At 34.4% G+C, this 12,546-nt stretch overlaps 1 protein-coding gene across 2 annotated transcripts in view; it reads left to right on the top strand.

Annotated features, from left to right (window-relative positions):
- Positions 1 to 12,546, top strand: part of SLAIN2 (SLAIN motif family member 2) — a 73,141-nt gene that overhangs the window by 20,942 nt on the left and 39,653 nt on the right. For both annotated transcript variants that reach the window (XM_023253135.2, XM_023253134.2), the window contains exon 2: positions 11,014 to 11,162. In XM_023253135.2, the coding sequence (XP_023108903.1) occupies positions 11,014 to 11,162 (149 nt within the window). The remainder of the gene's footprint in view (positions 1 to 11,013; positions 11,163 to 12,546) is intronic.

Raw genomic sequence — 12,546 nt, 5'->3', positions numbered from 1 at the left:
TAAGAATATTGCCAAGTTTTCTGTAGCACTTCAGTTACCTGTAATTTTAGGCTAACCCAGTGTTGACGATAAACACATATATTTAAATACAAATGTTTAAACATATATGTATCTAAATACATGTATTTAGATTCCTCCTATTCTTCGTATTTTCACAAAGTGGATGAAATATTTTAATTTCATAATTTAAGAAACTAAGTTTAGAACCTTTAAGAACACTGCAAATAGAAAATTCTCTGATAGAACAGTTGTTTAGTCTTTATTGTATTAATAAACCTGTGTTTCCAGTTTTTTGTGGATTCTAACTTTATGCTCTCATACCTTTTCTCAGATATTTGTGCAGAAACTTTCTTAAGAAAAATATATTAATTTAAAATTTTTTAACGTTTATTTATTTTGAGAGGGTGAGAGCGAGCATGAGTGGGAGCACGGAGAGAGGGGGGAGAGAGGATCTGAAGCAGGCTCTGTGATGACAGCAGACAGCCCGATGGAGGGCTCGAATTCGTAAACTGTGAGATCATGATCTGAGCTAAATCAAGAGTTGGACGCTTAAATGATTGAGCCACCCAAGCACCTCTATTAATGTTTAAAACCAAACCTTAATGGGCAAACTGCTAAAAGTCATTAGAGTGTGCATTATTATCTGGGATTTGAAGGGTATGTCATTGGCTAAAAGTTACAACTTGTTAGCTGTAAGTTGTATGGCTTCTACAGATAAAATTCCTGTTTAAGGCATTTCACCAATAAAGTTAGCTATTAACAAGCAAGGTACTCCAAAAGAATACATGTTGGGGTGCCTGGGTGGCTCAGTCAGTTAAGCATCTGACTCCTGGTTTCAGCTCAGGTCATGATCTCATGGTTGGTGAGTTTGAGCCCCCACATCAGGCTCTCTGCTGTCAGCACGGAGCCCACTTCAGATCCTCTTCCCCGCCCCCCTTCTCTGTCCCTCTCTGGCATTCTCTCCCTTTCTTTCAAAATACATAAATAAAAGTTAAAAAAAAATGTACATGTTTTTTACATATACATGTAACCTACGTATCTGTATGTAAATATGTATAAACCTATAACCATGTATGTTCTCTGTGGACTAAAAAATACTATGAGTAGTAATTGTTATCTATGTATGTGATGGTGACTGAAAAATCTATGTTTAGTCAGTATACATAAGGATTGTCTTGCTTTACAGCTGTTGTCAAAATTTGCACAGTCTGGTGGTATAGTTTGAGACTCCCAGCCTTCCTGATGTCTTTTGTCAAAAACAAAACAAAAAAACCCCAAAAACCAAACAATTCAATTTTTGATTGCTGCACTCTAGGTTGGTCCCACTGTAACTATTGTTCCCAGCAGTATGTGGCTATGCCTCAACAGAAGATTGTCTTTTTAAAGAGGTAATTTCCAACCTCACTTTTGTAGAATTCCAGGGAATATCAAAATTCTTTTCATTTTCTTAAAAAAAACTCTTGCCAAATGAAAATGGAAACGTAGAGTATCACTGTCTAAAACTTTAGAATTCACTACTTTAAAGCTTTTCTTCATTCTTTTCTGTTTGCTTGCTCTGCCTTGTGTTTTGGTAACCATGTTGTATTCTGCTGTCATACCTTCTGTTTATATATGTATCCTACCCTGCAGCTAATGTCACTTCAGTGCTTGTAAACTGCTGTAAGAATTTCTTAATGAATTTGCCTTGCTAATAATTACCATTATTATTAGTAATACTGATGACAGTCCTCTGAAAACCAGAAGAGTATTTTATATTTCTTCATATAAATGTAGTATATATGCCTGCAAGTCAGCTAATGGACTAAATATAATAGTTAATGGCATAATTAATCTAAAATTTCAAAAAGTCCCTTATTACATATATGAAATGAAGATTGAGTTGTGATTTTTCAGTTGAGTTGTGATTTTTTTTTTTTTTATTGTAATAGTGGGATCGATTACAACTTTATACTTTATGGTTGGTAGGGCTTAGGAAAAGAGAACAAGGAACAGCAGGAACCATTAGAATGACTACTATGTTGAAGTCTTTTTTTTTTTTTTTTTTGTTAAGTAAATTCTATTCCCTAATGTGGGTTGAACTCAGGACCCTGAGATCAAGCGTTCCATGCTCTACCGACTGAGCCAGCCACGGGCCTCCTTAGGCACTAAAGCATAATACTTAAGAGGGTAGGTTCTGGAGTAATCCTAGTTTTGTCACTTAATAACTATGTCACTTTGGACATTTATATCTCTGTCATTTATCTCATTGTGCCTTGGTGACCTTATCTGTATAATGGAGATTATGATAGCACCTATTCATGGCTTTGTTGTGAAGATTGAGTTAGTATATTTATTTTTATTTTTTTTAATTTTATTTTTTTTAATTTACATCCAAATTAGTTAGCATATAGTGCAACAATGACTTCAGGACTAGAGTCCTCAGTGCCCCTTACCCATTTAGCCTGTCCCCCCTCCCACAACCCCTCCAGTAATCCTCAGTTTGCTCTCCATATTTATGAGTCTCTTCTGTTTTGTCCCCTCTCCCTGTTTTTATATGATTTTTGTTTCCCTTCCCTTATGTTCATCTGTTTTGTCTCTTAAAGTCCTGTGAGTGAAGTCATATGATTTTTGTCTTTCTCTGACTGACTAATTTCACTTAGCATAATACTCTCCAGTTTCATCCACGTAGCTGCAAATAGTAAGATTTCATTCTTTTTGATTGCTGAGTAATACTCCATTGTGTGTGTGTGTGTGTGTGTGTGTGTGTGTATACACACACACACACACACACACACACCTTTATCCATTCATCCATCGATGGACATTTGGGCTCTTTCCATACTTTGGCTATTGTTGATAGTGCAGCTATAAACATGGGGGTGCATGTGCCCCTTCGAAACAGCACACCTGTATCCCATGGATAAATGCCTAGTAGTGCAATTGCTGGGTCGTAGGGTAGTTCTATTTTTAATTTTTTGAGGGACCTCCATACTGTTTTCCAGAGTGGCTACACCAGCTTACATTCCCAGAGTTAGTATATTTAAAATATTGAAATCATTCCTGGCATGTAATAAACATTTAATAAAATACAAATAATAATAATAATAGCACTTATTATTGCCTTACTGATTGAGAAAGCTTAGTAAATCTTTATAAAGCAATGTATCCTAAGAGTTTAGAATTACTAAATTATTTTTAGTTGTGGGTGAAACCAAAGATACTTCTATTAATGAAAGTTTTACAAAATCATAAAATTATAAAAATAGAAACAAAATTACAATCTCAAAATAGTCACCTTGATCTTACTTTGGTATGTTTCCTTTATCTTTTTTTCATATACATTTTTAAATATTGTAATCATGGTTGTTTTATTCAGTCTTCATTCAGATGCAAATATTTGGCCATCTCTACATGTCAGTCACTGTGCCAGGGATTGTGCATTGAAACTGTGAAGACAGAGGCTCTGTTTTTTTGTTTTTTGGGTTTTTTTTTGTTTTTGTTTTTTGTCTTGAATATGCCATAGTAAATAGAGAAGTTTGATTTTGAGGTATTAAAATCTGATTATTTTTCTTGGCCTGTAGAAAGTTGACTAATTATTAAAGACATAGATTTCAATAATAGTTTTAATATAATTTAATTTTTACCTTAAAATTAAATCTTTGTTGTTCTTAGCTTCACTACTTTGCTTTCAGCTAACTGTAGTATGAAAAGTGATTACTGTGGTTACCATAAATTCAGCAAAGTAACTCCAGTTTCCCTTCCTATCATTTAATTAACTCCAGTTTCCCTTCCTATCATTTAATTATATGTCTATTATATATTCATTGGAAAGTCAGGAGAGACATATTCCAAACTGCAAATAATTTGAGGGGATAGAATTGGTAGGGGGAGGAGGGTTGTTATCACTCCTTACATTTATACATTCCTATATTACTGAAAGTTGTTACATCTTTTAAAAAGTAATAAAGTTGCATTCTTAGTTGTTCTTATCAGTCATATTATACAGGCATGTGTGGCATATGGGCCAAAATGTGAGTTATTACTGTCAGTTTCATAATATTAATATTCGTATATTCCTACTAGTTCTCTCAGTATTTAACAATATACATAAATTATATTTAATGATTTTTAATTCTTCTGTAATGATCTAAGGGAAAAAGTAATATCTCAAGGGCCAATTTCTTTTTTTTTAATGTTCTCGCTCTCTTTTTCTTTTTTAAGTTTATTTATTTTGAGAAAGAGTGCACAAGCTGGGTAGGGTCAGAGGGAGAGGGAGAGTGAGAATCCCAAGCAGGCTCTTTGCTGTCAGTGCAGAGCCTGATGCAGGGCTCGACCTCATGAACCATGAGATCATGGCCTGAGCCGAAATCAAGAGTCAGACACTTAACCAACTAAGCCATCCAGGTGCCCCAAGGGCCAATTAATTTATAAACTATAACTTACATAGTATAAGATTCACCTATTTAAAGTGTACTGTGGTTTTTAGTATTCATTGGTTTCTAGTATATTTACAAAATGGTACAACCATTATCATAGTCTTGTTTCAGAATATTTTTAACATTCCCCAAAGAAACCATGTACCCATTAGCAGTCACTTCCCATTTCTCTTCTCCCTACCCCCTCTCCTATCCCTCGGCAACCATTAATCTACTTTTTGTCTCCTAGTTTGGCCTATCCAGACATTCCATGTAGATGATCTCATATAGTACATGGTCTTTTGTGGCTAGCTACTACTTAGCGTAATGTTTTTGAGGTTCACCCAATGTTTTAGCATTTTTGTCACTAGTACATTTTTTTAAATGTCTTTGTTCAACTTATAAATACCAACTGAAAAACTTCAAAAAGACAAAAATGAATGAAGTATAAAGCTAAATCTTTTGTAACGAGTGGATGTTAGAGGTGGAATTTCCTTTTTAACAAGGCATATTTAGGTGGCTGCAAAGATGCTTTGTTAAAACACCTTGCTTCACTATTTATTACTAGTCGTTTTTTGTTTTTGTTTTTTTAGTTTAGTTTACTTATTTTGAAAGAGAGAGAGAGAGGGAGAGACAGAATCCCAACAGGCTCTGTACTGACATGAGGAGCTCGAACTTATAAACCATGAGATCGTGACGTGAGCTAAAATCAAGCAGGTCACTTAACTGACTGAGCCATCCAGGCACACCTACAGTACTAGTCTTATGAGAGGTGGTTAGGAAAGTTTCCCTGATTAAGTGACATTTGAGCTGAGACACAGTCAAAAGTAGGAATGGTCTGACCAAGGTTGGGCAAGGGAGGATGAGATAAGCAAAAAGAATTGAGCTTGTTTCAGGCAGAGGGAACAACATGCATGTGTGACCTAGAAGCAAAAGTGTTGGGCTTTCCAGGAATAGAAATTAGTACCATATGGTTGCTATTAAAATTTGGGTGGTGGATGAAAGTGAGAAATGCAGCTTTTAAAAAAAGTACTGAAACAGATCACCGCTGATGCCTGAAAGGGCTATGGGGGCCTTTTTTTTTTTTTTTTTTTGGATAAGACTCTGTCATAAGGGCAAAAGGAAACTGGCACAGAATTTTTAGCACAGGTATGTTAATACACTCAAATTCATATTTTAGAGAACAACCAAGCGTCATTATATAGAAGGGATAAGAAGAAAGCAAGACCAGAGATTTTCAGGGCTTTTTTTTTTTTTTAAGGGTTTTTCTTTTTCAAAATTGTTTTGACATTCTTTGCTCTTTACATTTTCATATAACTTTTAGAATTAGCTTGTCAATATCTGTAAAAGAGGCCTGCTGAGATTTGTTTTTAGAGATTGTGTTGTGTAGATCAGTTTGGAAATACTGACGTCTTGACAATATTGAGCCTTCAGGTCTATGAACATAGTACATCTTTCATTTATTTAAGTTTTCTTTAATTTATCTCAGTGTTTTACTGTTTTTAGTGTCCAACTCTTATACTTCATTTGTTATTTCATATTTGAAATAATATATAGATATACAAATGATTGTTTTGCCTGTCAATCCTGTATCCTACAACCTTACTAAATACATTTATTCTAGTTGGGTGTTTTTGGTTTTGGTAGATTCCTGCGAAGGCATTTCTATATACAGGATCATGTTGGCTGTGAATAAAGACTGTTTTGCTTCCTTCTTTCATATGATGTCTTTAATTACTTTTCCTTGCCTTGTGAAACTGGTGAGACACTCTAGTGTAGCATTGTATAGAAATGATGAGAGCTTGCATCCTTAACTTTATTCCCAGTCCTAGAAGAAGAATTCATTCTTTCACCATTAGATCTATTTTTCTGCAAGAGTTTGTGTAGGATTTGGTATTATTTTTTCCTTGGTGATGATAACATTAATAGGTAAAGGCATTTGGGCATGGGTTGTTTTTCTTTACAGGAAGATTTCTAATTACTGATTCAATTTCTTTTTGTAAATCTCTTCAGATTCTCTGTTTCTCTGTGAGTCCCATTTGGTAACTTGTATCTTTCTAGGAATTTGTATATCCTATCTAACCTGTTTGCATAAACTGTTCATAATATTCCCTTATAATCCTGTTTGTAGCAGTGTTCACTCTTTATTTCTAATTTTTGTAATTAGTGTTTTCTCACTTTTTTTTGGTAAATCTAAGATATTGCATTTTTAGAATCTTTTCAAAGAACCATATTTGGTTCCTTTTTTTTTCCCTGTATTTTTCTATTTCACTGATTACTACTAATATTTATATTTTCCTCCCTTCTGACTGCCTTGAGTTTAATTTGCTCTTCTTATTTTTTATGATTAGATTGTTGATTCGAGACCTCTTTTCTTTCCTAATATGTGCTAAAAATTATAAATTTTCCTCTAAGTACTTCACTGTCTTCATCACGTAATTAGTGGTATGTTTTATTTTTGTTTTTTTCAGTTAAAGATATTTTCTTTTTTTTTTTTTTTTTTAATTTTTTTTTCAACGTTTATTTATTTTTGGGACAGAGAGAGACAGAGCATGAATGGGGGAGGGGCAGAGAGAGAGGGAGACACAGAATCGGAAACAGGCTCCAGGCTCCGAGCCATCAGCCCAGAGCCTGACGCGGGGCTCGAACTCACGGACCGCGAGATCGTGACCTGGCTGAAGTCGGACGCTTAACCAACTGCGCCACCCAGGCGCCCCTAAAGATATTTTCTAATTTCCCTTCTGATCTATTATTTGACCTGTGGTTATTTTTAAGTGTGTTGTTTAATTTCCAAATATTTGGAATTTACTACATTTCTTTCTGTTGATTTCTAATGTAATTCCATTGTGGTCAGAGAACAAACTTTGAAGAATTTCAGTTATTTTAAATTCAGAAAGACTTTTTCATGGTCAAATTGATCTGACCTGAAGAATGTCCCGTGTGTACTTAAAAAGAACATCTGTTCTTTTATTGATGGGTAGAGTGCCCCATAATTGTCAGTTAAGTAAAATTGCTTGATAATGTTCAAGACTTCTAAATTCTTACTGATTTTTCCATGTAGCTCTTTTTTCAGCTCTTAAGAGGGTGCTATTGAAAACTCCAAATAAAATTTCTCAGTTGTCTCTTTTTCTTTTTATTCTACTACTGTTATTAGGTATCTTTTTATTTGATTGTTATATCTTCCTGATGTATTGATCTCTTTTTGTCTCCAGTAATATTTCTTAAGTTCCAGCTCTTTTATGGTTATTGTTTTCATGGTATATCTTCCCGTCTTTTAGTTTCAACCTACTTGTGACTTTGAATCTAAGGTGTTTCTTCTACAGAAAAATATAGTTAGGTCTTGTTTTATTGTTTGTTTTTTCAAAATTTATTTATTTTGAGAGAGAGAGTGTTGGGGGGAGAGAGGGGGAGAGAGAGAAAGAGAGTGCAGAGCCTGATGCGGGGCTCGAACTCATGAGCCATGAAATTATGACCTGAGCCTATGTTGGATGCTTAACCAACTGAGCCATCCAAGTGCCTCGGTCTTTTTTTTTTTTTCTTTTTTATTCAGTCTGACCATCTCTGCCTTTTGAATAGATTGCTTATAGTCTATTCAATTTAGTGTAATTATTGGTGTGGTTGGATTTATGTCTGCCATTTTGGTTTTTGTTTTCAGTTTGACTTCATTGTTTCTGTTCTTCATCCCAACTTTAACTGTTTTCTTGGTATGGTGAATGATTTCCAGTTGTATCCCTGATATTCTGTGTATTATATTGTGAAACTCCTAATCATATTTCTTCTTTTTTAGTAAGCAGTTTTGTCTAGGTATAGTGCATGGGATAGACGTTCAGCTCTCTGCCGGGTCATGCTGACATCATGTCAGCAAGAGTGGGGCCCTGGCTCACACTATCTTCTTCCAGATGGATGGGGTGTAAAATCAACTCTATACTGGGCCCTACTGACATGTAGAGAACTGGTAAAGGGAGATGAGATGCTCACTCCACACTGCCTCCTGCCTTGTTGATGCTGAGTAGGAGTGGAGGTTCAGCATCCCAATGGGCCTCTATGACTTAATTTTAGCAGAATTAGGGTAATGAAGTTATACATTTCAAGTTTTCTTGGCAGGTGAAAGCTTGACAAATCCCAACCCTTGTAAGTTGTATTAGCCACCTATGTACTGGCTGTGCCCATCAGAAATAAGTCCCTTTTGATTCAACATTATTATTAAGTTATTAAATATTAAATACTTTGAAACCTCAACCAAAGGTTCCTTGACCAAAGAATAATTTTTTGCCAATGCCATTTGGGCCATAGGCCTCCATTTTTAGACTTGAGGGTAGTAATGGGGCACTGAAATAAGAGGATAGAGTGATAAAAGATAGTTGGCATACTCGGGTTATTGAATCAGTCTCCCTCTTTTCATCATTCTAGGAATGTGCAGGTTACTACATTAACTTTTATCTGTTAATGAAAGGAAGGTGCATTCTCTGTTGCCAGTTAGGGAAGTAAATATAGGAATGATGGGGGAAAAGGTAAGTTTGTACATGTAGGATCAGCAAGACTTGGTGATTATTGGTAAAGGTAGGAAATAAAACAGATGGAGGAACCCAAAATTTGAGTTTTTAGCTTTTGTAACTGAAGGAATTATGGTGCCATTGACAAAAACAGGAGAGCTACCATTCATAGGGTATAGGAGATATGATGGCTTAGTGTAATTGATTTTGAATTATTGTTTTATTTAGTTTATAGTACATTCTCTATTTTTAAAGATTCTAAAAGCACCTTATAATTTTTTAATAAAAACTTTATCAGGATATAATTTATATAATATAGAATTTACCCATATCTTTATAATATATACAATAAAATGCATCATAAGATTCAAGAATTTAGTATGTTTACAGTCATGACATTGTTACCACAGCCATCACCACCATGTAATTTTAGAACATTTATTTCACTCTAAAAGAAATCTCTTCCCCATTCCTACCTCTTCTAGTCCTAGACAATGACTAATCTACTTTCTGGTGTGTCCTTTTCTAGACATTTTGTATAAATGGAATCATACAGTATGTGTGTTTTTTGTGTCTGGTTACTTTGAGCATGTTTTTGAGGCTCATTCCTGATCCTTGAACTTTTTACAGTTAGTTTTACAGCTAACAGTAGAGGAACATACTAAGCACACATGAGTCATGTGATTAAATTGTGTGAAACCAGTAGTGTAGGGAAAAGTTATATGTTGAAAGAGTAATGATCATAAAGTGATTTTGTTAATGTTTATTCATCTATAGTTTTGTTTGCTAAATATTTCTAACCTAAAATAACCTATATATGATAGTTATCACAATTAAAATGGAATGCTGAGGTAGAGATTTATTATGAAACATTTGTAGTATTTAAGATGGAAAGAGAATGAACCCCATTGGTTTCGTTTTCTTTTTGAACTGTTATTAAGGTATTTCATAGATTGAGATTTTATTTCATTTTTATCCAAATGAACATGGATTGTTGACTAGAGAAATGATTATTTACCCTATTAGTTTTGATTATCTTGATCAGAGCTAACTAGTTGATGTGAGTGACTTAATTTATAGATAGGGGAGATGAGAAAAGGGATGGAAAATGTACCTTGGGTCACTAGAAAGTAGTTTGTCAATTCTGGTACTATAGAGATATATTTAAATGTTTATACCAGAACACATTTTATTTGATTGCCCTAACTTGATTAATATAAAATGTGAAATTACTAACTCCTGGTCTTATTGGAGACATTTAACTATGTAGATAAAGCATACTGTTGTTTACTTCATAAATTCCACTCAAAGTGTCTTAATTTGGAAACCATTCTGATTAGAATTTAAGTAACTTCACATTTTTCATATGGTATCACATTTGAAATAAATTAATATCAATTGACATAATCTGAACCAATCTGAGGAAAAAACTATGAAGTAGGAAATTCAAGGGTATCACTCTCCTGTCTTCTGTCCACATTGTCTTTTTGTATACCTTCCCCAGGAGCTTATAAAGTATACTGTCCTATTCTTTTTCCTGAGACTGAAGTAAATTTCATAAATGCATTCATATTAAGTTATTCAGGATTTAAAGTATTGCTTTTTTCTGATGTGTCATGGTTTGAAAAGAGGGCTACAAGAGTGGGTACTGCTTAACTAAAGGGAATTGATTGCTAATGGGAGATTTTTGTGTGGTTTGTGGTAGGAAGTGAACTGGCAGGTGGAAAACAAGGTATTTATCTCATACTGTCTCCAAGACAGTACTTAATGATATGGTTATGTTAGGGAGTTGATCAAGTACTACTGAAAACAGACCGAACTATTGTAAAGACAGATGTTTCCTCATAGTTTTTGTAATGAGACTAAAAGAAAAAGAAGACCTATTTTAGAATTAGACAGTTGGCTTCATTTGGGTTTATTTAACGTTTGAAATATGGGTTAATATCGATGGTTGTAGTGTCATTTTCTTTTTATACACAAAGTAAAATGTAGGTGATTTTAAAGACATTCCGTGATACCTACAACACCCCCCTCTTAATTTAAATCTGTCCAAAAGGATCCCTGTCTTATAACTTGTGCTTAATAATGAATGTTAACCTTTTATTTTTGTTTTTGTTTTCTTCTAGGCTGTATTCATCACCAAAGAAAAAACTTACACCAATGCAGAAATCAGTTAGTCCACTAGTTTGGTGCAGGCAAGTTTTGGATTACCCAAGTCCTGATGTCGAATGTGCGAAAAAGTCTCTTATCCACAAACTTGATCAAACTATGTCAGGTATGTCTATAATTTTACTTGTAAGTTCATCTCCTTGCTTTCTTTAATCAAAAAACAGATGTTGAGTTGGTATGTTTTTAGGAAGGCAGTTCTTTGCTTGGTGGTTTCTTAATCTCGTGCATGCCATCATGGGTTTTTATCATATGCACATAACCTTGTTTACTTAATAGCTTGTTAAATTACATAATACCCTGTTAAATTTACTTAATAGCTTTTTGCCCCAGTCTTCTCATTTTTATTTCACTTCATCCTAAAGAATAATATCCATGAAATAATGCGGTTTATATGATAGGGCTTTTTTTTTTTCTAATATAAGTTAAAACAAATAACTATTAAAAATATGTTTGGTATCATCTAAAGTTCTCTCACCACCCTTGGGAAATTCTGATGTGGTGGAAACATACAGGCTGGGAACCAAAGAGACCCCATTCTCATTCTAGCACTTAGTTACTCTGTGACTCTGTGCATTATTTAATTTCTGTGAGCTTTTTCCTTGTGTATACGTAACTTCTGTGTTACTTTTTCCTTGTGTATAGAGGATCCTTTTTGGAAAAGCAGTAGTCTTTATGCAATTAAAAAAATTTTTTTTTCTGAATATTAAGTGTTTTTAGAATTGTATCCTGGAGCTTGATTTAAATTCTATTCATAAGAGTTTTTTTTAATGTTTGTTTATTTTTGAGAGAGAGAGAAAGAGAGTGCAAGTAGGGGAGGGACAGGCAGAGAGGGAGACACAGAATCTGAAGCAGGCTCCAGTCTCTGAGCTGTCAGCACTGAGCCCGACATGGGGCTTGAACCCATGAACCATGAGATCATGACCTGAACCAAAGTTAGATAGTTAACTGACTGAGCCACTCAGGTGCCTCCAAATTATTAAAAGTATCTAGATAAGGTAGTAGACAATTCAAAATAACTGGAAAATTTCTAACTCATTCCAGTTAGGTGATATTATTTAGATGTTTATTAAAAATATCTTTAGGAACAACTTTCCATTACTGTATCTCACCTTAGAAATAAGGTAAGTATATTTTGCAGTTAGGAGTTGTCATTATTCAGCAGTATATGTTCATAACCTACTTTGTGCTAGGTGTTGTTCTCAACTCTGAGGATATTGCAATGAATAAAATAGACGAAAAAGTCCCTTACTTCCCAGAGCTTATATTCTAATGGGGGTGGCAGACAGTCGATAAATAAACATATAAACGCATTGGCAAACTTTTTCTGTAAATAGCCAGATAGTAAACATCTTAGGCTTTGTGGGCCATGAGGTCTCTGTTGCAGTTACTCCGCTTTGCCCTTCTTGGATGCAAGCAGCCATAGATAATACGTAAATGAATGGGCATGGCTGTGTTCCAGGGAAGCTTTATTTACAAAAAGAAGTGGTGGG

The sequence above is a fragment of the Felis catus genome, chromosome B1 (genome assembly GCF_018350175.1).
Source record: "Felis catus isolate Fca126 chromosome B1, F.catus_Fca126_mat1.0, whole genome shotgun sequence".
NCBI lineage: Eukaryota > Metazoa > Chordata > Mammalia > Carnivora > Felidae > Felis > Felis catus.
This window is presented reverse-complemented; position numbering and strand designations above follow the sequence as displayed.